A 27,030-nucleotide genomic window follows, 5' to 3' on the forward strand; every position below is an offset into this window, starting at 1 on the left:
TGTGCCTTGCTCTCTGTCAGTCTGGAGAGGGAGGTGTCCTTTCTTGTTCCAGTTGCCTGAATGTTCAAAGCACATGTACACACATTTTGCATTGCAGACACACACACACACACACACACACACACATCCTCGATCTTGTTGTCTCACAGGGATCAGTGCGTCTGACAGCTCAGCTCATTAAAGCTCTCAGTGTCATGGCCTGTTCCTGTCGTCTACGGCCATTTCAGATGCACACTCACCTGCCGACCACACAGTCACTCTCTCTGCATGTGTGGCCATCAGTCCATTCAGTATGAAGAGACTCCACATGACCACACCGCATCCTCTTTATGGCTGTTCCTTTCACATCACTGACAGAGGACACACCAAGAGTTGTATCGACTTTGACATTAACGTTCTGTAGTCTGGTTTGCCTGTTCACTCCCTATTTCTTTCAAACAGTCCAAGAGTGCAGCAGTGATGGCCACCTGTTTAATTGAAATGCAAAGTTGCGTCTATTAGTTTGTGCAACTCTACTGCGACCGGAGCCATTCAGCCCTGCAGCAGCTCCCTCTGTTGTACTAAGTCCACGGCTCACACCTCTTTGTTCTGCAGGATCTATTGTGCTTCCTCTGTGAGGGGAAAGCACCAGGAATGCTGACACCCACCAGTTTTTGGAAACCTCTCTCCCTCACATACACACAATCACACACACATACACACAAACACTCATTTATGTTTGTACACAATTGTGAACACACACACACACACACACACAGACTCATAAATATTTGCCAACTTAGCTGATGGTTACATGCTGTCTTGAAATGCAAATCGGGTTATGTCAATATTTATATATGGTTTATGGCTTCAGGCCTTGTTAGTGTTGTGTACACACATCCAGGAAACCATGTAGCCAACAGGGACCATTTTGCTTGTGTGTGTGTGTGTGTGTGTGTGTGTGCATGTTGCCTTGGTGTTTCATAATTCAGATACCGCTGTTCATGATAATGTATGAGTATTCAAACAAATATGAAACCATAGCTAATCTGATATGGTCTGTGTTTTTGATGGACAACATGCTGATGGGCAACAGTCTAACTGGCTTTGCCGCTTGCTGTGTAACAGTTGAACAAGAAGCAGCGCTTGTTCAGCTTAAGTTAAGTTACTTACAGTAGCAGATATAAGGCTTATTGAAAAGACAGGAGAGCCTGCAGACTCAGTGCCACCAAGGCCTGGACCCAGAGTGGAGCCGAGCTGCTGTAGTATTGGGTTTCAGTGCAAGGGGAGATTCCTGCATAGCACTGCAGGCTGGAGCAGGTCATCTTACATGGACTTCAGCAAGAAAGAGGAGAGACACATAAATGAAGGATGTACTTGAAGAAAAATGGGGGTTTCTATAATGAAGGTAGCAGTTCATGGATGTCATGGTACTTTCTAGAGACTAGAGTCATATTAATTTATGACTTGAGTGATGGCATATAGAGAAGATATAGGGAAGACAAATAATGGAGATAATTGTTGAATGAAGAGTGAATGTGCATGCAATGTTTTGGTGACAATCCAAGCTCATTACCTATTTTTTCTTTGCTCCCTCCTCTTTTAGGAGGAACACCTCACCCAGCGAGGAACTGATTGGTTTGCAACTTCTGATTAGTGGAACCTGTCAGGATATCAAAGAGCACAGTAAAGCTGGAGTTGTTTGGATCCACTGGAACCTGAGAAGTTTTCTCTTAGCTGAAACGTGGAGAAAGAGCAGCCCATCTGCTTCCCATTCCTAAATGCCTTGTCATTGTCAGAGGAGCAGAGAATCAGCTGAGACCTTCTGAGGGACATGGACACCATGGAGAACCCCGTCCTGGAGCCCAGATCCGAGCGGATCGCCCGCTATAAGGCTGAGAGGAGACGGGAGCTGGCTGAGCGCTATGGCAACATGGAGGAGCTGCCTTCCAAGTGTGTGAGGAGGGATGGGAGGGAGGCGTGTGACCCAGCCGCCCACAAAGGGATGCTGAGCTCGGACGGCCCGCCGGCCCTCAGCGAGAGGGTCAACGGCAGGACACGCGGGGTTGCAAACGGCTTTGAGGCAGATGCTCTTGCAGAGTCCACATACCTGAGGAGGTGAGTCCTGTCTGGAGTGAGTGAGGCTGGTGAAAAAGATTAGAGTCATATTGATTGATTGCATACTGACACCACTGGCGGGAATGCAAATAATCCCTGTCCTTTTTAGGGCTACAAAGAAGAAGTGTAAACATTCCTTGTTAGCCTGTTGTTGGCGAGACCAATAACAAATTTATTAGGTAATACTGTGAACTTGCTTTAAGTCTAAGCATAGGTACAGCATATAGGTGACTATAGTTGTGTTTAGTGCTGAGAGTGGGTGTGGAGGGGGTTGGTTCTGGTTCTAGGACGCCGGAACTTACTGCTGAACCTTCTCTAGGCATCATGAGTCTAATTCAACCAAACATCGATGAAGCAAGGTGCCGACTTCATAACCAGCTCTCATCCTTTTTTCCCCTTGACATCCAAGCCAGGTTTCTACACAGGTGCTCTTTCAAAGTGGCATAATTATTACTGTACATCATATCCTGTGTATTGGCAAATGTTAATCACTTTTGTAGCATCATATTAATGAGTAGACACTGCTGTAGACAGAGTGAAAAAGGAATTCATGTAGTTGTACACTCTTACAATGTACGTTGTATGTACTTTGTGTATATGTGTTACGTCATACGTTTGCGAGTCCACTTCAGCATCTTTTGTATGTGAACTATGCAGAATATGCACATGAGCCAGTAGGGTTGTTTTCTCCTTTACAGCCATGGAAACAGTATTGCTGTCTTTCCTGTTGTTTGAGACTATAGAGGAGCAAAGCATCTAGCCTCTGCTGTACCTGTTGTATATGTACTGTATATGTATATGTATATGTATACTAAATGTATATGTATATGCCTGTTGTATGTAGATCCTCACCAGATCTGGGTCAAATAGTATTTTGAATAGTTCTTACAGTTTGAGTTTAACCTTTAATGAGGTGGCACACCAGAAATGAAGAAGAGAACCAGAAAGTTAAGACAATCACAGGAAAATACTCATCATAAGAAAAAACCCCCATTTAATAGACTTTAAGGGGGGTTGACAGCTGAAAACTTGAAACCTCCCTTGAAAATCCCACCCATCTAGTACTCCAAGCAGGTTAAAACAAACATGTAGACTTTCCAAACACTATCTGACCCCGGGCTGGTCCTCACCGGCGAGCAGCACCAGTTCCTTGAGTTCACCAGTTGCTGTACGGCCTTCGTTACTAATTAAAACTGAGAGGTCTAAATCAGTGGGTCCCAGCAGGGCGTTTTAAAGCAGGGTTAAGACCAACCTGATTCCTCCCATGCATTTGGTTGGTACTCTCCCAGCTAGACACTCTTTCCGTTCATGTGGTTAGAGTGCTTTCTCCAGGAACTGGCATTATGTGACAGTAGCTGGCCGCCTCTTTACTCTCAGAAAAAAACCTACAACATTGCACCTTTTGCCTTTGGGGCTGTACATTTTTGATGAAAAGGTTCAACTTTGTCCTTTTTTCTCTGAGAGCGTTCCTCACCCCACATTCCGTTCCCCACTCCTGCATCCTCACCTGCTTCCCCTCACTCCCGCCCCCTCCAGGCAGGGTTCCCAGGACTCTGCCAGCATGCTGAGTGAGGGGGGGGCTCCCGTCCCCCATGACTCCCCTGGACTCGATGCCCCCCAGCTGCACACTCGGGTGTCGGTGGGCCAGTTGAGAAGTGCCCTCCTGCAGCAGACCGGGAGCGGAGCGCAGCCCGAGAAAGTGTAGGGTCACCCGCATGTGTGTGTGTGTGGGTTTGATCCAGACTGTCAGACTGTGTATCTCTGTTGGGATTTTTTGCCCTCAACATCTTCTTCCCTTTCCTTCTACTGTGTGTGTGGATGATAGCCCCGATGCTGGGCGAGCCACATCCTCTCTCGACCTGGCTGTGAAGCCGGGCGGTGGCTCTGAGGGCGGCCGGCGACGCACCCGGCGCTACCTCCCTGGTGGGTCAGGTGGGGGGCGCAAGACCGGCGAGCGCTTCCGGACACAGCCGATCACGGCCAATGAGATGCAGGAGAGCAGCGGGTAGGGGCCGTGTGCTGTGGTCATGGTGAAAACAGCATGGGTCCGGTCTGGGCCGACGAGCCGCCCAGCCTGGTTGTTCCCGAGGCGGACGTTGTTTGCAGTGTTCCTGTTTCTTTGCAGTGTTCTCCCGGCACATTTTCAAAATAATGACTGATAATACTAAGTTGCATGACAGTGTAAGAGCTTTCTGACCAGGCTTTGTGCGATATGACCATGGAGGAGCATCTGTTCAGTCCATGTGGTTTCATGTTGAATATACTTTGACATATAAGATAGAAAGCCATTATGTTTTAGAGAGTGGTGTCTGTGAACCCGAAGATAATGGCAAAGTCCCTGCTTCTAATATTATTTATCAACATAACTTCCAAACCCAATTACATCAACTACATTTATGGGGACAAATTGGAGCAATTGCTGTTGACTGACATGATGTTATTATTTGGTCAATGTGATAAATTATTAGACACAGGTCACCAAACTATCAGTATAGAGGGAACATTGGTCCTGAATGCTGGAATTTTTTAGGCATTCAAATAAACTGCTGGTGATTTTTGCTTGATATTTGCTCTCCATTATAAAACAAACACAACATCGAATTTGGACTCAGGCTGAGGTATGGCAAGTGCAACACCATCACATAAACAGTTGACGCCCATGGGTGGAGTGGTTTGCATGTGTTTGCACTCCTGGAGGCCTTCATGACCTCCGCAGTGCATGCAAATATGACACAGTATCCCGATTGTGTGCGCTGGATACCGAAGCACAAAGACAGGCATTGTAAGCTCCGGCAGGAACCGAGGGAGAACCGAAATGATCACAAAGCATGACAAGTCCACATCATCTTCCTGCTCTGTCTTCATATTTCACTCGGTGACCTCATGTTTTGCCTCTTCTCTCTCTTCTTCCAGGTTGTTAAATACAGAGGAAGAGGAGAACTCCAAAGGTAAAACTCTTTGCCCTCCCGGCTTGGATCACACGGTTTGTTATTGTGTTTGGGGACAAACAGCTGATCTATTGTCTGTTATACTGGTGTACTGGCACTGTGTCCAATGACAGAGAGAGAAGAGAGAGAGAGAGAGAGAGAGAGAGAGAGAGAGAGACAGAGGGAGAGAGAGGGAGAGGTATTGTGGTCACACTACCACAATACAGGTCACCACTGACACTAGATAATGTTAAACAATGACAAAGTAGAGCTTAGCACACGTGTATACACACAAACACACTCACACGCATGCACGCACACACACACACACACACACACACACACACACACACTCACACAATCACTCACAAGCTAGGAGGGAGAAAGTTGCATGTCATAGTAGTACTTGTGTCTACAGATTGTGTGAGATAAGAGGCCACACAACAGGCTGCTGCTCTTGACTTTGCTGTTATTGCAAACAAACCAAAGGAGAATATCCTGTAAACAGTCTCCTCACGCATTATTTTGACCAAATTCATCCCCACTAGGCCATCCGTTTTAAAGATTTGGGTTTAAACTCAATTTCACACCTCTTCCCAGAGATTTATCTATCACGCATTTTTATCTATTATCTATCTTTGCTTGGACAACGGCTCGGTGCTTATTTAGTGAAGCAAAAAAAAATATTGGAGTGTGTATCCGACTTACAGATCTGCCTCCGTAAAACTCTTACCTTCTTATCGCTCATCAAATACATCAGAGGTTTTATTTTTAGGCTCACCCTGCAAGCATCACATCAGAATGCTAAATCTCCTCAGTGATGATAGATTTATGTATCGTAAACACGGGTCAGCAGTGGATCGCGCCCAAAGTCCGTCCCAAAGTCCGTCCCACCCTCGACCCCACCATCACAAAGATCAGCTTACCATGAGTTTACACCACCAGGCAACAAGTGCATAAACAAGTGTGAAAATCTAGTGTTTTATTGCTATTGGGACTGTAAATTCCAGGCCACAAGTCATACATTGTTTCTCTACTTTACACTATCCATTTTTATTATGATCTCCACCTAAATTCACTTAAGCTGAAGCAAATGATGCATGCCTTTTTTACGATACAACACAGATACATCTTACTGAATTACTTATACAACATATCCACATTTTGTGCGATGGAGATAGCTTTTCATCCCAACCGCCTTGGCAGGGAGGGAGGTTTTGGTGTTGCCAGGCTGGTAGCTTAGCTCCGCCAGATAAGAGATAGCAGTGCGGTGCCATGTGACAGGAGTGTATGCCAGGTGCGAGATGGCTCATGGCCTCACACGAGGGGATCAGTCTCAGATCTGTCTCATTGTGTCCTGATGACTGACAGACAGCTTCTTTGCTCTATGCTCTAGTTATCTCCAGCCCAGCTTCCTTAGCCTGTGATGAGTAGGCTGAATGTATGCAGCAGGACTGTTAGCTATGAATATGTAAAGTTTGAGGGGATGAAGTTCTAGGGGGGAAAAGTGCTGTCCAAAGTTGGTATGTTACTGTGTAACCAGTGTCTGAAATTTACTTTTTCATCAATTGGCCACAGTTGATAAGTGGTGTGGGAGTTTCACCACCAAATGTAATTTCATAGCTGCCAAAGTAGTTTTTTGATTGATGTAAAATTGGACAAAATTTGCCAGCATTTGTCTGGTAGTTTGGAGTGTATGATAAAGCATACAAAAAAAGTTTATCATGTGTACTTGTGAATTTTTTGTGACATGATGACCTATGTCTTTTTCTCACAGCTGATGTGAAGACGGATGACAGAGCCAAGATGAGTGTGGCAGCCAAGATGTCTTTGTTTAAAGTAAGTCTATGTTAGTCTCAGCACTAAAACTGGATCCTTTTCTATAGCTGGTCATGACCTGCCTCCATGTCTCTCTTCTGTGCTGTCTGACTTAATGCCTGATCCTAAATGAATCTCTATGGAGATCTTGGGGATGGACCCATGGCTAATGTCCGCTTTCCTATCCAACATGACTGTGCATTCATTCACAGTCACAACAGAGTTATCGCAGGGTGTTTTTGAAAGTTTGTGTCTGACAATTAAGCCATTAAGAGTATGTCAGATCCTTGATGAACTCGTCTATCCAGAATTGCTTCCAAGACATACACACCTTAACGGCGGCACACTGAAACGCATCTGTTACTAAAGCATCCCAATGTGACGTCTTAAACAGGATTAGGGGCTAATGCTCTGGACTGCCGATAAGTTGTAGAGAAGTTTATGAAGCAGCCAGAGAGAGAGTGCTGTCTGTCACCGGCCCTCACCTCAGCTGCTCACCTTACAGTCTGAGTCGCATGGTGAGCCAGCGCTGAGCACGCAGAACAGAACCTGTTCATGCTGAGGAATATGAATGGCCAAACAGGTGTTGCCCTCAGATCCACAGCTTAGTTTGATGGTACAGTGTATCTGAAAAAAGAAAGACTAAATTTATAGTGTGCAAATACAAAATAGACCGTGCAAGTCCCGAACCTCGATATTCTTACTACTTACTTCCATCATCTAAATTAATCATCTCTTGCTGAAGCCCTTTGAAGTCTCCATCTCTAAACAGAAGATGAAACAGTCTGTGGGTTTCCTTCATGCTGGCTTTGAAATGCAATCTCGCCCCGCCGTCTTTGATTTCCCAAACAATTGCAATGTCCACCAACAACACCCCCCTCCCTTATAACAGTATTCCACCTCCTGCATGGTTTTTAGTCATGAAGCATCTGTCAAAACCAGGTGAAAATGTGCCAGACAGTGTATTGCCATTAACAACCATGGCAGCGGTGTTATAATTAGCCTGTTGGTCCGTGGAGGCAGGCAGGGAGGTAACTGAAGCCGGCATGGCTCTGGTTACACTGTGACCTGTAGGGCTGGCATTCAATCCCCATCCGTCAGTAGCCAAGACGCTCCAGCTTACAGCTAGCTGCTTTATTAACCAGCTATCTGACCCACTTCCCCTCCCTCCATCCATACAAATAGAACGAGAGACATTAGGAGAGGGAGTTTTCACTGCCATTTTTGTGGTCTCCCTTATTACTTATTCAGCAGGTTGAGTCAGTCAGTTGAATCGGCTATTTGACCTGGATGCTGGGGTCCACCTGCGGCAAAGGCCTTGTTGAACCAAATGTAATGGTCAGATGTCATGTATCAATATTAATGTCTGTCCCGCCGACCTCTCCCTGTCTCCTCTGCAGGAGCTGGAGAAGACCGCCGCCCCCGAGACGTCCGCCTTCCTGAAGCCTCGCTCCGGGAGCGTTTGTCATGAGCGCAGGGTGCGCCGTGGCAACGAACATCGCTTCCTCACTCAGCCTATCACCTGTGAGGAAATGGTGGCCATCAGGTGGGCTGTGTGGAAGCCTAGTGGTCAGATAGAGGGAGATGTAGTAGTGGTAGTTGTACTTTACCGATCCCTCAGGGGGAAATTCCTTTATCACTGAAACACCACAACTGATACATCTTGCATCTTGGTGAATATGTGCATTTTGTGTGAGCTGCTATAATGCAACTTTAGCACTAGGAGTACGTAGACTGAAGGATGGAAGTTTTTTCATGGGGATTTGATTGAATTCTGAACAGTTTTATATATAACATAAAACTGGCATGACTGTACCTGAGAGACCAGTCTACCGGCTCTTTTCTGAGCTTGGTCAGTTGGAGAGATTCCTAGTCTCTACTTAGATCCCACCGACAGGATTGTAAAACACAGATTTACAACCGTGCATTTAAAAGGTCTCACATTGTGTTCCAGTCAATCCAAATCAATGGCATTCGACCGCCACTGTTCATGTGACTATTTTACTGTGTTTCATATCACATCCAACCCCTGGCAGCGCCCCCCAACCAGTGGCACCAGTTGAGGCCCAGGCTGTGCAGCCTGACTCAGTGGAGGATGATGAGAACTGCAAGCTGAGCATGAGTGAGAAGCTGGCCCTCTTCAACAAGTTGTCACTGCCGGGGAGCCAGGGGGGCGGCCATGCTGAGGGCCCCCCAGAGCGACGCAGGCAGAAGGGGGCTCGCTACCGCACACAGCCCATCACCGTGGAGGAGGTCAGCTTGGTGAGTAGGGGAGACCCAAAACAATATGAAGTCAAGTCGAACTTTCATACACAAGGAATCTCAGTGCACTACCAAAGTAGTGGAAAAACAGCCATATAAACACATATAGAGAAAATATACAGTACATATATGTATATCACAGAATGCACACATGCCCACACTACACACACACACACACACACACACACACACACAGACCCCAACAATAGAAGCAACACACTTATACTCACAGAGATAAAAGGACAAAAGAGAAAAGTTTTAAGTCTGCTTTTAAAGAAATTAAGACAGCGATGGCAGTCAAGTTTCAAATAAAAGTGATCACGCCCATCTTTGATTAAATGATGTGTTTCTAAATGCTGCTTTGCTAAGATGTAAGTCAATTGTAAGTGATTACCTTTCACTGCATCTCTCCCTTGCTCTCTATCTCTGTTCAGCTCCAGAAAGGTCCTGTACAGCTTCCTGCGTTTTGTCTGTCCCCTCACCTGTCCGACAGGCAGCAGGCCCTGTCTGTCAACCTAAAACCCAGCGAGGTTCGCCTTACCCAGCCACGACCCGACACCGGTCCCGGGCCCGGGGAGCCCAGCCTGACCCAGCAGGGCCTGCCGCGCTGGGACTCGGAGCCGGGCATCAGAGGAATCCTGAAGAAGAGCCGCTCTGGAGGTCCGGAGTGGAGCGGGACGGACGCCAGCCAGACGGAGGCGCCGTTCAGCCAGGAGCAGAACGGTGGAGGTTGGGGAGACGCCGGCATCCAGGAGAAGACGGAGGAGACACAGGAGAGGCAGGAAATCTGCCCCGCGCCGCGGAGGGAGAGACGTGGGGTTTCGGGGGCGGATGGAGGCCCGCTGCCTGTCGCTCCCTGGAGGCAGAGGGGTCGAGCCAGGAGGGAGACCATTGCCTGTACCCCAGTAAGACCCGTATCAGAGCAGGAGCCCCCCCAGAAGGAGAGGCCCGACCAGGCCGAGCCGCAGGAACAGCCTGGTTCTCCTGTGGAGCACAGCTCAGACACTGCTGGGACAGACAGGTAAATGACTGGAATTGGGTTGGACTGACCGATACTCACCTTTTATTAAAAATCGTATATCGGTCAGTCAGTGTCGTCCACCTTTGATATGATGGATGTGATGCAGTTTAATTAATTAATTAATTATTAATGTATATGGGAAGCCCTTAACCTGCATTGATTCAACAATTTTGATCAGATTCCACACAACTATGCATGAATATGTTATGATGAAGATTATGATGGTTTCAATAGAGAGTTTCAGTGTGGTCTAAATGTTGTTTAAGGAGCTTTTCCACTGGAGAATTCTGTGGGAAACATGGAATGCTTGCAAATTTGGGGATTTTTTTGGCATGAAAACTCTCAAATTTAAAGATATTATCAGTACAAATATCAGCTATCAGCAGCTTTAATCCAAAAATATTGGTATCAACCTTCAAAAAACTGTATCGGTCAAACCTTAAACTGGAATATTGACTGTTAACTGACTGAGCATTTGTGAGCGAAACAAGATGAGAAGTAGTGGTTAGAGAGACCCTCCCATAATCGGAAGGTCTCAGGTTCGATCGAAGTGTCCCGGAGCAGCAGAGTGTTGTTGGTAATGTTTTGATATACCATGCTCTTAATTTTGCCCACTGTCTGATCTGTCCAGGGGGCAAGAGGATGAGGAAGAGAGTGGGAGGAGCCTACAGAAAGAAACCTCACCTGTGGGACACGTTCAGGTGACCCTGGTAGACAGCAGCACTCAACTGCAGGAGGAAGAAAACACCAGCAGTAGTAAGGTAAGAGATAGAAAAACCATCTGCCTTTGTTTGGCAGTTGTTAGTTCTTTAACACTATTTAATGTCTTCAATACGTACTGTACAATCACAATCTCAGTGGACTAAATCCAGTCTTAGCCTGGAAATCACAGCTGCAGACTGAGAGGTTGCTCTGTGGGAGGTTCACCCCCAGTCTGTAGGGGGTAATAGTCTGCAAAGGCCATGGCTTTCCCCTTCCGTAATCTCTAATCCTCTGAGGGTCTAGTTTGGAGCCGGTGGGGTTCAGACTGTCGGCAGAGAGAGGGACAATGATTAGTGGTCAGCAGAGGGTCAACAGCAAAACATTAGGGTTTACACTGTAAAGAATGTCCATCTTTAACTAGTTGTATATAAAGTCTGAAAATCTTGTTTTTCTTAAAACACGTGAGAAATTCTGCCAATGGGTTCAGATAATGCCACGTGCTTATATTCTATTTGACATTATCTACTTTCCCCATGGAGATCAATAAAGTTTCATCTTATTGTATTTCAGGAATTTTCTACAAACAAGTGTCAGTATCTTGAAACAAGGGAGAATAAGGCAGATCACTCTTGCATCAACAAAAACCATGCTCGACTCAAGAGGATTCTTGAAACAAGTTGGTTTGCATTGGAAACAAGTTAAATTATCTCACCTAATTGGCAGATTCTGGCAGTGTCCTGGTCTAAAATCTCTGGAAAAATGGCCAGTACCTGCAATGTGACAGGAGTGCATCAACTCAGGACCATGGAGGAAATTATTTGTGGTGTTTACAGGGTTGTTGGGGTCACTGTTCCTCCCATGCTTGAATCCAGAAGGGGAAAAGCCCAGTGGTTAGATCGGGGTATTTGTCATTCCACTGAAACCAGATATAGCATCTCCTAGCAACAGCACACTGCTTTTGGTATGTGCTAAATGTCTTGAGATCAGACTTGTGTTACTGGGGAACACGTGCAGTATGGTTGGGGATAATTTACTGAGATGGAATAGACTGACTCAGAATGATGTGGAATGTAAACAGAAGAGACTATTAAGGTGGTTAGATGCTGACCGCCGTATGACCCTCTGCTCTCAGCTGCACCATGGCGACAGCATGTGTAAGATAACATAAGATAGCACTTTATTAGTGTGTTTGTACATGTATGTGTGTATATATGTAAATTGTATTTGCCTGTTTTATTTGTATATTCATAACAAGATTCAGACACTTTTTTCCTTTTCCTTTTCATGATCTATCTCCCTGCTTTCCCCCATGCTGCCCTCTGTAGGAAGAGAATAAAATCTCCCATGACGAGACTGTCAACCCTCAGTGCTGGGTAAGCCACAATGACTGGATTTTATTACTTATATCTAATGTAAAACCACATAGATCCTTTTGAATCTGGATTATCAAAATGTAGATTTTAAGCAATACAATTTTTCAGGTGTTCTCTGCAGTAGCTTCACCCACCCACTCTCCCTTCTACTCCCTCTTCCCTCCCAGGATCCAGTTTTTGCCTCTGTCTTTTCTAGCAGTACACCTCAGTATATCATGTGTTTCAATCAGGTAAATGAGATAATGCTGTGCACATGTGTGGGCCAGTGCATGGTGATTAACTATGGCTTTTGGGCTGCAGTGTATTGTATGCAGTTAAGAGTTTAGAAGGTTTGTCTTGCCGCACTTGCCATCCGCAGAGTGTTTCTGGTTTGAAAGTGCTCTGTTTCTGAAGTGATACAGTTCAGCTCTCTCTCTCTCTCTCTCTCTCTCTCTCTCTCTCTCTCTCTCTCTCGCTTGCCGTTTCCTTGTTGTTGCCCATAATTACATGCCCTACCTCTTCTCCTAGTTCTCCCAACATTAATTAACCTACCTGTTGCTGCCACCTTATTCTATCTCTGCCGATCCCACATTGTGTTTTCTCTCCATCCTCAGACTAACCAGTCATTTGAGGCACAAGAAGTCTCCTCTCCCACCCAGAACCAGCCTCAGCCTCAGTGGAGACAGAAGGTGATGCAGTCCAGCGCATGTTTTGAATTCAGATGTTTAAATATCTGAATTCAAAACTTTATATAAATATATTGTAGTACGTACAACACAAGGGCGTTCTAATCCTAATAGACCTGTTTCTCTGGTTGTACAGGCTAAGGGAGCTGAGGATGAGCAGCCTCAGACAGTCATGGCTGAGCAGCTGAACACACAGCAGGATAGAGAAGAGCAGGGGAAAACCACAGAGGACTCAGCCCAGTCTGCTGCGGCTGGACGCATGGCCAAGAGAGGTGAGATTTCACTTACTCACTTTCACCATCATTCTCACATTCTCTGTATCTTTGAACACAATCTCAGTAGGTTTGCCTTCATTGCTTCCTTTTTGTCCTCTTTCTGTTTATATGTCTTCGTCTGTGTTTTACCCACTAGGTCTGGGGTCTCCAGAATCAGACAGAGATGATACTTCTCACAACAAGAGACCCTCCACCGGAGCCCCAGCATGCCCACATGAAGGTCAGTAGTGGAAAGAGTACTAAAATGTCCTACTCAAGTGGAAGTATTGTTACTTTGCTGATATTTTATTTAAGTAAAAGTAAAATTACTGGTGTAAAAATATACTTAAGTAAAAAGTTACCAAGTTGCTTTTTCAAAAAGAAAATGTTGTTAGTTGTGATGTGAGTTCAAACTCAACTCTTTTAATTTTAAATTTGGAAAATAAAGGCAGATTACTCTTCTCTTCTTTGCTGACTGACCGTTCACTATGAATGGCTCCACAATTTGCCAGATTATTCAGTTTCTGTTGTTTATAGAGAGCCACAAAATCTAAAAAAAAGTTTAAATGTAAAATAGTACAATACTTAGTACCGTGAGTAAGTGTAATTAGTTACTTCCATCCTTGATGAATGTTGGCACAGCATCAGCGCATATAACACCGGCTCTATATTCAGACTCAGTTTCCTGTTTGTAAATCTGTTCTTGTGTTGTTTGCCTAACAGAAATCTACCTGCAGCCTGGGATGGAGGTGGAAGGTAAGATTAAAAGCTGGACAGACTGGAGCCCCTTCCTAAAAAGGCACATTGATGTGTGGCGTTACAGCTATGGAATTACATCAACAAGTGTATTACACAAATAATAAACATAAACAATAGTTACCTTACGTTTGTGCTTGCCATGTTAAACCTTGAGTGAAATAATCTATTGTTTTCTTCCATTTCCACCCCCAGCAGCAGCAGCACAGAACGTCCCACTCCCAGTGGCTCCACAGGAGGTGAAGGAGGTGATGCCTGTGGATGAAGTGAACACGTTGGACGGCTGTTTCTACAGGGAGCGCTCTCCTCCCTCGGCCTGCGCCCCGCCTCCCTGTGGAGATGCTGCTGCCACAGAGCCGGAGCAGGACCTGAGTGTCCTCTGCCAGACCAACACACCCATGTGAGTCTGTTTTTTTTTTACAATGGATTATGAGATTATTCGGCTTTGTCACAGCCATGTCATACATATCTTAAATATTCAGGGATGAGGTGGAGTAAATCCACCTACACTCAGATTACTTCGCTTTTTAACCGCAGAATAGAGTTCACCCACCTGTTTTAGGCTGATATAAATTAGACATAAATTACTTAAGTAGTAATAATCTTCTGTGAGTTATATGATAGTCTTGTAAGAATCAGAAAGTATAATTGATTTTTGTTTATACTGGTGGTTGTTTTCCTTATGCCGATATGGTTTATCCACCTTTTTATTTACCACTACATCACTGATTATATTGATATTGTCAATACTGACTGACAGACATTGGATTTTGGAAAGCATTCTTTGTTTTAAGAGACCAAACTAACGCCTTGAACTTGTGTGTGTGCTACATTTGTGCAAACATGATGTAACACATGATGTTTGGTGCAGACTGACCTCAGCTGTAGCAGAGCACCGGCGTGCGGTGCGTCCGTCCCGTCGGACCCAGGGCTCCAGGAACCCTCTGCGGGCTCTGGCAGCCCGGGACGACATCAGGCAGGACTACATGGGGGAGAGAATCAATGTAGCTACCGAGGAAAGCAACAGGATCCAAGCAGAGAATAGTGAGTCAGAACTTTCCCCAACTTCCCACACTTTTTTGTTTTTTTTGGCTGCTTTCACTCTCTCTTCACTTTTTCTCCCCTGCTGCTCATCTGTCTCTTCTTGCGTCTGTTCCTCCCACCAGAGTCTAAGAATTCCTCCATGGCGGACTCGCGACTTGCCAGATCAGAAGACTTCAGCAGCGTCGCCTCCTCAGATGCAGCGACTAACAAGTCCAACCCTCCCTTCAGCAGCCTCATGCTCATTCACATCAAAGGTCAGAAGAGAGATGTGTGTGTGTGCGTGTGTGTGTGTGTGTGTGTGTGTGTGTGTGTGTGCCTGGGTGTCTGCATGCGAGTATGCGTGACGATCCCTGTGTGTGCCTGTGTTTATATTAACTGGTACCTGTGGTGACAGGTAGGCGGCAGGTCCAGGCCCGTCTGGTGGAGCCCTCGGTGCGGTCGCTGAACAGCGGAGACTGCTTCCTGCTCGTCTCTCCAGACCGCTGCATCCTGTGGAGCGGAGAGTTTGCCAATGTCCAAGAGAAAGCCAAGGTACCAGTGAGGATGCTGACCCTAACATGCTGTAATGTCAATGTCCTGCTAACCTGGTGCAGCTTCGTTGGTGATCAATACAGTATCATGACAGCATGAAATACATAAACGCTCTTTCTGGGTGTTATCATATCTCCAATGGGTGATGTCATGACAGTGCTGATGATGCTTAGTGATCTCAACTCACACAATCAAAATCATTTAAATTCATGTATGTATGCATTACACACACAGGGTTGGGTTGGTGTACTGTGTAATGCATTCCATTACAGTTACTAGTTACCTCTTCAAAACTGTAATCAGTAACGTAATCGAAGGAATTACCCAGACTCAGTAATATATTCTGATTACTTTCAGGTACTTTCAGATTACTTTGCTGTTCAAACTGCAGCAATTTCAGGTTTACAAACAAATTGCAACACAAATTGTCTTCTGTCTTTATAAAGACGTAGAACACCTGTCTCTACCCAGCACTGTGCACACATGCTTTTCAGTGGTATTAGAGACTGAGTGTGTTGTTCTCCAGGCCTCGGAGCTGGCATCGGTCATCCAGAGCCAGAGGGACCTGGGCTGTCAGGCCTCCCAGGTGTTTCATCTGGAGGAGGGGCTGAACTCCGACAGCAGCCTGGCCGCAGACTTCTGGAGCCTTCTAGGAGGAAGGATGCAGTACAGAGGTCAGAGTTCAAACCGGCTACTTGGTCGCAAACTTCCCCAGTTATCCCCCAAAAAGTAGACTGATTTGTCACTTCATTGAACACATAAAACAAAGGGACAGTTGATAAAAAAGAGGACTAGCTTGACCACAAATCAGAAAGGCTGTCCATTTCTGCATTTACGTTTTACTGTACATTTTAGGCATTTTGCTGAGTGACTTTTAACCAGAGCAACACTAGAATAAGCTTCAGTTCCTTGATTACCATTTACCTTTCTTTATATGTATTTGTGTGCAGCTGGACAGTACAGTATGTTTTTCTGTATGCTGCTGCCCACAGGAGCGGGAGCGCCGGAGGAGGATGATCAATTCGAGCTGGGTGTGGTGGAGTCCAACTGTGTCTACAGACTGGTGGAGAACAGACTGGTGCCTCATGAGCAGGCCTGGGCTTCAATACCCAGCATCTCCCTGCTGGGCCCCAGTGAGGTCAGGCTCTTCTGGATTCTGGTTGTATAGTAGATATTTTTGCTGATTGTTAATTAATATACAAGATTACATGTGTGTGTGTCTCCAGGCCCTGGTGTTTGACTTTGGCAGTGAGGTGTACCTGTGGCATGGAAAGGATGTTTCCTCTAGCAGCAGGAAGGTTGCTCTGCAGCTGGCTCAGCAAGTGTGGGTCGGAGTTTATGACTACAGCAACTGTAGAGTCAACCCACTGGATCCCACACACTGTAACCCCAGCATACAGCTGTGAGTCCACATTGCAGACACTGAAATACCAGAATAGAGCTGTAAAACCACATTACAGACACTGAAACCCCAGAATACAGCTGCGAGTCCATATTATAGATGCTGAAACCCCAGAATACAGACACTGTAAACCCAGAATACAGCTGTAAATCTAGATTATAGACACCAAAACCCCAGAATACAGCTGTAAAATCACATTACAGACTCCAAAACCTCAGAATACAGCTGTGAGTCCACATTACAGACAGTGAAACCCCAGAATACAGCTGTAAAATCACATTACAGACTCCAAAACCTCAGAATACAGCTGTGAGTCCACATTACAGACAGTGAAACCCCTGAATACAGCTCTAAATCCACATTACAGACACTGAAACCCCTGAATACAGCTCTAAATCCACATTACAGACACTGAAACCCCTGAATACAGCTCTAAATCCACATTACAGACACTGACACCCCATAATACAGCTGTAAAACCACATTACAGACTCCAAAACCCCAGAATACATCTGTAAATCCACATTAGAGACACTGAAACCCCAGAATACATCTGTAAATCCACATTAGAGACACTGAAACCCCAGAATACAGCTGTAAATCCACATTACAGACACTGAAACCCCAGAATACAGCTGTAAATCCACATTACAGACACTGAAACCCCAGAATACAGCTGTGAGTCTGCACTGCACGTGGTAAAATAACAGTGTGTAGCTGTAAGTCCCCACTACACATCGAGGCCCCAGCATACTACTGTAGACCTACAATAAACATAGTAAAACCAAAGCATATGGCTATAATCCCACACTACACATGGTAAAACCCCAGCATACAGTATTAAGTCCACATCACATGCAGTAAAACCCCAGAGCGCTGCTGTAGGTCCAAACTACACACAGTAAACTCAAAGCACACTGCTGTAAGTCCACACCACACACTGAAATACTAGCATGCAGTCGGAAGGTAAAAGCCCACTCTTCCTAGAAGTCTAAATTACATGTACAGTAACCCTACACAACTGTAATGCCACAATACTCTCACTGAAACCACAGCACACTAAGACACAGCATGCAACTCTACTGTAAGTCCACACTACACTCTGCAACCCAATGTACAGCCATAGACACTATACACAGCCCCAGAATACACCTATATGTAGAAGTATAAGCAATGTAGTAACCTGAAGCTCCACATATATGTGATTTACAGTAACATGGAAAAATAGGCACATTGAGGGAGATAGTTTTTATTTTGATTGTTGATCTTTGCATTCAGAGATTCTAATTAGTATATTACATAGGCTATTATTTTGTTTCATCAAGTATTAATGCTTAATAATTGAGTCAAAAAAGTGCATTTTGATCAAACCTATTCTGGTGTAAAATTGGTCTCCTGTAAGGTTAAATGAGCCTGGGTTCATGGCTGTCTGGTGAAGAGCGCTATGCTTGACAAGCATCAAACATCAAACTTCATCAAACTAAAAAAAATTATACACCTTAGGTGCAGCTTTCTCTGTGCAGACTGTCTGTGTTTTGTTCACTTATCTTGTATCCTCAGGCGGGGAGAGGGGCGTCCGAGCTGGGCGCTGTTCGGCTGCATGTCAGAGAGCAGCGAGACGGCTCTCTTCAGAGAGAAGTTCCTGGACTGGACATGCAGGAGCGGGGGCCAGGAGGAAGCTGCTCCGGTGAAGGACGAGACACAGGTCCATCTCACAATTTCATGATTCAAGTCAGACTTTGGCCTAATTTTCAGAACAGTTTCAATGTGCAAAGCTCTTAGGTGCAAAGAGCCAAACTAAATTTCCAAAATCTTACCATCAGACAAAATGCTGTGCTTGGATGCAGAGCGCACAAGCTCGTCTTCTCAGAATTCAAACTCCTCATATAAGTAGAATTACCAGACCTGCAGTTCACTAAACTGCAACACAATAGACAATCCCTTCACCACTGCATAAAAGGCTATTAGAAAACCTGTATGACTGTTTCTAAAATAGCAACAGCGTTTTAACTAGTGCTATTTTTATTTTTGGTTTCTTTGGGTTACTGTTACTGCAAAAATAGTGCAATGTATTGAGTTTCTGTTTTGTGTACACCTTACAGCATCATGCTGCTATAGTGGTGACTATAAAAGAAAAAATAATAGAAAATGACCATTGCAAAATTATTTGATAATGACCATTTTATTTTGAAATGCAAAAAATACTAAAATTCAACCAGGAACAAATCCAACGTTCTGATGAAAAAACTAATAAATCTTTTGCATGATGTACTATCTCATTTGACACAGTTGGTTTGATTTTGCATGCTGTGTGATTCTGAGCCCAAAATTAGGAGAATAGAATTTGCATTTGAAACTCATTGCAGAAACGCTGCTGTGAAAATGGAGTCAAAGCAATTATAAAGGAAGAGATAATCAATTGAACCTTTTAACCCTTTAACTCTTTAACCATTGTAACTAACTGAAATTCTCGTCTTCCTCTCTCTCTCTCTCTCTCTGCTGTTCATCCTCCCACAGTCTGTCCCCTCCCAGTCTTCCCAGTCTTCCCAGTCTGTTTCCCCTCAGTCGAAGCATCTGTGCCCCTGTGATGCCAAAGCTCTGGTGTCGGGCCAGGGGCTGGTAGGCGACGCCGCGGTCCGTAAGGTGCTGGGCGGGGTCGACGTCCAGAGGGGTCATGGCGTCGTCACGCTGGACGACGGACGTCAGATGGAGTTGAACACGGTTGCCGTGGATACCTGGCATGTCCAGGAGTTCGACGACAGTGAGGTCCCAGTGGAGAGCACCGGGCAGCTGCATGAGGGAGACTCCTACGTCATCCGCTGGACGTACGGGATCAGCTCTGCTGGTGAGTCACACACACACACACACACACACACACACACACACACACACACACAGAGACACACGCATGCAGGCAAGAGCTGGGGAAAAATCCCTTCCATTTCTTTCCTTAGCTCTCTTTGTTTTCCTAGCACCTCCCTCTTACATAATCATTCTGTGGTCCCAAGAATATGACCTTTACACTCCTTGTTTTTGGTTGCTTTTAATTTTTGGTGCTATAAGAACTGAAGCTTATTCTACTGTTGCAGTCTTTGTCATGGTAAGGCGCTCCAGATGAGACTGTCAGCTGAATGCCTAAAATGTAAATGTAAATAATTTGTTATTCATGCAATCTAATGATTCATCTAATCTCTGTGGTAGGTAAGACGAACAGCCCAGATGACCAGAGCACAGCTGGTCCCGGACAAGAAAGCACCGCCTTCTTCCTGTGGCGGGGCCGTCACTCCAGTGTCAGCGGGCGGGGCACTGCTGCTTTCCTGTCCATCGGACTCAACAGCCATGAAGAAACACAGGTATTTTTTAATTCTTTATTAGACTTTATTTTACCAGGAAGTCCCACTGAGATTCAAAATCAGCTGGCCAAGAAACGGTGGCAGGGGTTACACAATGAAACATACAATACAAAATAGCAAAATATGTACAAGACCACATTTTAGATCACAAACAGGAGCACACATCTTGCATAAGACTGTGGATACTTTGTTTCAACTGATTTAGGGGAATAACATGGTCATGCTGGAGCTTTGACTGGAGATTGTTCCAGCACCAGGTTGCAAAATAATCAAATGCCTTTTCACCAGAAACAGTTCTGATTCTGGGAACTTTAAGAAGAATGCAGGACTGTGATCTAAGCACAGTGCCGTCAGCACGGATGAATAACTGACTCCTACAATCCAAATCAATACTAGTATTCATAGAAGCCCACATATACTGACATGTTCAGTAGTGTTCTGCTAACAGGAGTGGTGTGTTGATAGTGTTGTGTTGTATCTGAAGGTGGTGGTGCCTCAGGGAAAGGAGCCTCCCTGCTTCCTGCAGCTCTTCCAGGGAGGCCTGGTCGTTCACAAGGGCAGGCGAGACGATGCCTCCACTAACACAGGTACACTCACTTCTGTTTGGCTGTTCCAGTGTGTTTCTCCCTCCTTTTTACACACATGTACACACTGTCCCTTACATAATTTTGTTTACATGCAAACCATCACCACCAAGAGAGTCAGAAGGTCTCCAGTCCAGTGCATCTGTGATTTTTATTTATTTATTTATTTTTTTTTTTTACTGTTTTATTGTTTTCCCTGCAGCAGCGTGGCGTCTGTTCTGCGTGCGGGGGGAGCTCCCAGAGGAGGGCTCTCTGCTGGAAGTGGACTGCTGCTGCGCCGGCCTGCGCTCCAGAGGCTCCGTCGTCCTGCTCAACAGCCAGCAGGCGGCGCTCTACCTGTGGCACGGCTGCAAGGCCCACGCCAGCTCCAGAGAGGTCAGCAAGAGGGCAGTGGAGCGCCTCACTGACACGTGAGTCTCATACTCTGAGTGTGCTTTTGAATGATTGTGGTGTCCAGTGATGTTTTCAGCATTCAAGTGCAGAGTTATATGAGTGGTGTAATGTTGATGCCTCTTAGGGTTCAACTAATATGGATATTTGAACGCTGATGCTAGTATTTTTAGACTGAAGTCGCTAATAGCCAATATTTTGTGCCAATATTCAGTATGGACCGTTTTTGTGCCAAAATATTATTATTATTATTATATTATTCAGTGTTACCCCCAGATTTCCCCCTGGAAAAGCCTCTGAAACAGCATTTAGATCATCATGGGACATTAAAACTCTCCACTAAAATCCATACTCCTGAAATTCTTTTATGTGACTTTAAAGCAGGGTGAGGCAGGCTTGATTGCAGGTCTTTAGACTGCCTCCCCTGATGCTGATGAGTAAAATCACATCCTCAGCTCCATCATATCAGCAGAGAACAACATTGACAGACCGATAATATGATTTTTATTGTAAAGCCAATATCGGCCCAACATATTGCATCCCAACTGATGTATCTGTCTAACCCGAACACAAGTGCTGTGTTGCTAGACTAAAACAGCAAAGTTTTGGATCCTGTTTCAGGTTGTAAAATTTGCGTGTGTGTGTGTGTGTGTGTGTGTGTGTGTGTGTGTGTGTGCTAGGTGCCCACCTGAGCTGGGCCTCAGCAGCAGCAGTCTTGTTACGGTGCAGGTCGTAGAGGAGGGTTCAGAGCCTGCAGACTTCTGGACCGCCCTGGGACAGATGGACAGGAAGGCCTACGACTGCATGCTGCAAGGTACACAACAACAACAACAACAACAACAACAACACACATACACTGGCTCTGTCCATCAATAACCCCAGGACAGCACCATCTATATCACAGAGCTTACCCAACATAAACTCATCTCAACTGACTTTTTCCACAGTCGTTTGAAATTGTAAATACTAGTTGGCAGCTGCTGTGTGTCCTCTGTCCAGATCCAGGGAAGTATAACTTCACGCCGCGTCTCTTCCATCTGAGCGCTTCCTCCGGCAGCTTCCAGGGCGAGGAGCTGCAGAGTCCGGCCCGGCTGCCGGGGCTTGTGATGGCCATGCCCTTCGTCCAGGAGAGCCTGCACTCTGTACCGCAGCCAGGTGAGTGGAGGCTCAGCTCCAAGCAGCCACACATTTAAACAAAAAACCTCCTTCTGTTTCTCTGTCTCCACTTCTCTCTCACCATTCAAGTCCTAATCATCTTGCTGGCTTATAGTGATAATGATTATAAGCTTTATTTGTATAGGTGCTTTTCAAAATGTCAAAAAAAAGACATTACTTAAAAAATAAGAGATTACATAAGCATTAGTCAAAAATAAATGAGTCAATAATCAATAGGGAGAAAGAATTAAGAATATAAGAATTGTTCATGAAGGCAAGTTTATAAAAATGGGTTTTAAGAAGTGATTTTAAAAGAGGATTTTACTAGCCTAAGCTCCTTTGGCAGGTTGTTCCACAGCATAGGGGCTCAACCTCTTATTAAATATATGCAGTATGGGAATAAATGAAAATTATTAAATGTTATTTATTGCATGTCCTGATATTTTTTTATATTTCACACTGCATATAGTTTTGTATTCCTTTCCTATATTTTCATATCATACATATTTACATTTTTTGTGTCAGTATGTTCTGCTGCATACTTTTGCATACTGCATACTTTTCATATATTTTGACTTCTCGTATTCACTCCCCCCATTCACTTTCTCCTTATCTATATCCTATTTTTTCTTTGCTGCATCCTATTATTTCCTGGGTTAGGTTTAGTTTTTGGTTAATCACCCATCCATAAATCCCATCTAATTCAATCTAAATCTAATCTAATTCTACCTTGTGGTCCAATTTAACTTCTCTCTGTCTGTCTGTGCCCCAGCCTTGTTCCTGCTGGATAACCGTCTGGAGGTCTATCTGTGGCAGAGGGGTCAGCCTGAGGAGACGGACAGCACCGCTCCCGCCTGGAGCCGCTGGCACAATGAGAGGCGGTGTGCCATGCAGACTGTGCTCCACTACTGCAAAGGTAGGGGGAAGCTGCTGGACGGGGGAAATGATCCACAAGGTGTCGTTAGTTGTCGATGTGCTGTGCGTTTACAAGTGTGGTGTTTATCGGTTTCCCAGAGATGAACCCAAGACGCCCGCCGCAGGCCTACCTCATCTTCGAGGGATCAGAACCCCTCACCTTCACTAATGTCTTCCCCCGCTGGGAGAGGAGCCCCAGACCCGACACACAGGTGCAAGTTCCTACCATGCAGCAATATGAGCAGTTTATCATCTAGGAACAAGGCCAGATTCTGTATAGGCCAATGGCACATTTGTTGGGGTGACGCATAGTTCTTTCTGAATACGAAAGAAAGAATCGTGAGAGTTGTGTTAAGATTCGCAGCTTCACAGTGAAAGGTTACAGTTAGGGTTAGACCGATATATTGTTTTGCCAATATTGGACTTTTATTAAATATCGGATATCGGTCACTCAATGTTGTCCACTGCTGTTATGATGGAGGTGGCTCCTTGGCCACAGCTGCATAAAAACAGTTGTAATGCAATTTTGCAATTGAATGAATGAATGAATTCTTTATTTAAAGGCTGTAATGTATCCCCCAGTTTCCATTACTGTTGAATAGGTGCAACAGGCCTTAAAGAGCATTAGTCTGGGTTTCAGTGAAGAATTTTAGTGTCACATGGTCTAAATGCTGTTTCAGACGCTTTTCCATCCTGACAAGAATAGAATTCTGGGGGGAATCAAAGAATAAATTTTTTAGCATGAAAAAGGTTGGATTTAAAGATATTGAATTATAAATATTGACTATCGGTGACTAACCCTAACCCTAAAAATATCGGTATCAGCATCGACCTTCAAAAACCCATCAGTCGAACGTAACTAGTTAACGTAGAAATTTCTCAATAATACTTTAAATTACCGAGACACTGATCAATAAAGATCACACATGATTTGTAGGAAATAATTTTCACAAGTGCTGCAAACTGTACTTAAGTTTGAGGAGTGAAGTGTCTCACTCCTCATTGACTGACCTGGAGTTACCTCTTCATGCCCACGGTGCCAGTTCTATGGGAAAAACACTATACAGTCATCCAATATCTGCTACTTAGTTTTTCAATCGTCAATACCTAATCCGTTGCTGGCAGTCATAGTTACCTACAGCTCTTTCTGTGTGTGTGTGTGTGTGTGTGTGTGTGTCAGGGGGATGTGGGGCGGGCCAAGCTGACCTTGGTGCAGGACGCCCTGGCCCAGCTCACTAAGACCCAGTACCCTCTGGAGGAGCTGCTGCGGAGCCCGCTGCCTGAAGGAGTGGATCCCCAGTGCCTGGAGGTCTACCTGTCAGACCAGGACTTCCAGGTTAGACCACATGTAATGGCGCCTCTCCACCACCAGGCTGCAGTGTTAACCTGATTTTGCTAATGAAAACAGACAGTCCCATATTGTTTACATAACATAAATAAATCGAATAGAGGAAGTTTTGCCAAAACTTCCACATTTAGAATTTATTTATGGATTGACTTTTACATTAATAATTAATAAATCACTGCAATTACGTTTCAGACTATTTTGGAAATGAAGAGAGATGAATACGACTCCCTCCCAAGCTGGAAGCAAATTGATCTGAAGAAAAGCAAAGGACTGCTTTGCTAGACAGCGAGAGCGAGAGCGAGCGGAGGCTGACTGGCTGCCTCCTCCGCCCAGAGGAGCCGACGGCAGGGGGATATTAGCACCGTGACGTTGCACAACAGGAACTGCTCAAAAAGTATCAAAAAGAAGAGAGAATTCACTTTTATTTATGTCGACTTAGGCTGAGGAGAAACTGTTTTTTTTGTATTTTCTATTTTTAAGAAGATGGTACTTTCTCGTCAGTTGATGACAGCCGTGTACAGTGTTTTCATAGTAGCTGTTTTCAAGTTGTATCTGTGTGTCTTATTTAAGTATGGTGTATTAAGGCCTTATTGTGTTCTCAGCCAAATGCTCTCATTGTTTCAGAGAGCCGGGACTGCTTATAACTTTTAACAGAAGGGCTACCATCCCTATCCCTAACCTGCACCCCTTTTTTCTTAATTTTGAAAACTGTATGAGTGTGTGGACTTCTTATCGGACATGGATTTCTTCAGAGCTATTATTCAAAGCAAAAACAAAACACAGACAGCATAACACGTTTTCCTATGAAACTTAATTTTATCTGTACAAATCAATGAGAGGAAAAAAAAAAAAAAGGAAAAGGTCTGCAGGAGGACGGGAGGGACGTCAGTAACAAATGGTGGGATAGGGATGAGAAAACAAAGGAGTGCTTACAAAAAGATCAATTCTAATAAACAATGTAAACAAGAAAAAAATAAAAGGGTAACCACTTTCTAAATGTTTCCTCCTCAATCGATATCATTCCATCAAAACATCTCCGCATGCCCAGAGCTACAAACAGTTTTCACTTAACGCTCGATTTCAATTTCAATTAACAGAATGAAAAAGTCTCAAAAGCTGCTGCGTTTCGAGAGGATCTCCTGATTTGTCACCAAAAGGTTACAAGTGTGTTCGAGAGCATAATCTAACATAATCATGTGTGTTTTACAGTAGCGCGTTGCCTCTTGTCTCTGATGTCATGCGATGTACTAATGTGTTCATTTGTCTGCCAGCTTGTGTGTACAGAGTGTTGCGCCATGTGTTTTATAGCTGTGTGGAGACCATGTGTTCAGTCTGGCTGTGGGTAATGCCTTATTAGGGCTCCTTGGGGGTTCAGTATTAGCTATGCATGGAGGAGCAGGTAGACATGCTCCAATAACATCCCTCCGGTCAGAACAACACGCTAATTCTGCTTCACCTCATCCAACACACGAGCAACATATCCTCGTACCGCACAAATGCACAAAGACGCAGCATATTATCTCTCAAAACAACGGGAAAGCTCAACATCTCTTAAAGGAATAATCCACCTTACAACACTAACACAAAAGCTAAAGGTGATTTATCTTGCATTTCTGGGTCTGTTTTGTTCTTTGGTGGTGCATTTTTCTTATTCCTGTGGATAACTGGCCAAAGGTAAACAGTGTGACGTCACATTGAGATATTTCCAGCAGCTACAATGGAGTTTGATAGCCAAACAAAAACTTTTCAGCTATCTAAAACCTCAATGGTAAATGTCAGGTTTTGGAGTCAGTCCAATCAAAGAGCAAGAGCTTCTTTCTAGACTCACTGTTTTGTACTGAGGTTCAAAAATCATACAGTGAAAAATCCATCATAGAAGAGGCAGAGAGACCAGAATGCATGACAGCCACAAGACACGTTGTGTTTTGAGTAAGTAGTTTCTCTACTGGAAAAACTCCTCTGCTCTGCCACTAAACACTATCGCTATTGCTCTCACTCTTTACCTCACCGCTCGCTCTCACCTTTACCCATAACCCACAGCTGAATGCAACAAGTTCACACTCGTTCTCTGGGGGTCGTCGAAAGGCATTCTGGGGAAACTTAGGAAATCACTAACTGAAGTAGAAGGCAGATTGAGGGAAAGTGGATACACTAAAAAAGTAAATTACAACACTTTATCACAAAATAACTCCTGAAATGCGTAAGAGAACTGCATGTAAGAGAATCTGAAGGTGGATTTTTCCTTTAATGCGAACAAGACAGGCTGACCCCACAAGTTGTAACTAAGTTAGGTTTTCCTTCATTCGCTCCACTGAGTTGGAGCCCTTTTGGGCTGGGTAACTGGGTGTTATTTTCCCCAGCATGGATTAGCTGACTAAGCCTCCATGTGACTGTGCAGTCCTGATGAGATTGGATTTAGGCCCACCTCTGGGT

The 27,030-nt window shown here is 44.7% G+C and overlaps 1 protein-coding gene across 1 annotated transcript; it reads left to right on the forward strand.

Moving 5' to 3' along the window:
- Positions 1–1,813: 1,813 nt before the first annotated feature.
- Positions 1,814–25,602, forward strand: svilc (supervillin c). Its single transcript, XM_071532834.1, has 34 exons — positions 1,814–2,097; positions 3,634–3,798; positions 3,923–4,102; positions 5,011–5,045; positions 6,802–6,863; positions 8,243–8,388; positions 8,879–9,104; positions 9,539–10,125; positions 10,757–10,886; positions 11,398–11,475; positions 12,153–12,200; positions 12,368–12,430; positions 12,794–12,868; positions 13,002–13,137; positions 13,277–13,360; positions 13,843–13,875; positions 14,071–14,275; positions 14,747–14,919; positions 15,042–15,173; positions 15,314–15,450; positions 15,977–16,124; positions 16,443–16,588; positions 16,677–16,852; positions 18,413–18,557; positions 19,370–19,697; positions 20,054–20,205; positions 20,690–20,792; positions 20,995–21,199; positions 21,860–21,993; positions 22,179–22,334; positions 23,107–23,250; positions 23,349–23,461; positions 24,430–24,585; positions 24,790–25,602. Exons 1-34 carry the CDS (start codon positions 1,814–1,816, stop codon positions 24,877–24,879), a joined length of 5,175 nt encoding a protein of 1,724 aa, XP_071388935.1. The 3' UTR covers positions 24,880–25,602.
- The last annotated feature ends 1,428 nt before the right edge of the window (positions 25,603–27,030 follow it).

The sequence above is a fragment of the Centroberyx affinis genome, unplaced genomic scaffold, assembly GCF_046629955.1.
Source record: "Centroberyx affinis isolate AG114_WGS23_722 - 3 ecotype Tasmania unplaced genomic scaffold, CSIRO-AGI_Caff_v1 ptg002258l_1, whole genome shotgun sequence".
Taxonomy (NCBI): domain Eukaryota; kingdom Metazoa; phylum Chordata; class Actinopteri; order Beryciformes; family Berycidae; genus Centroberyx; species Centroberyx affinis.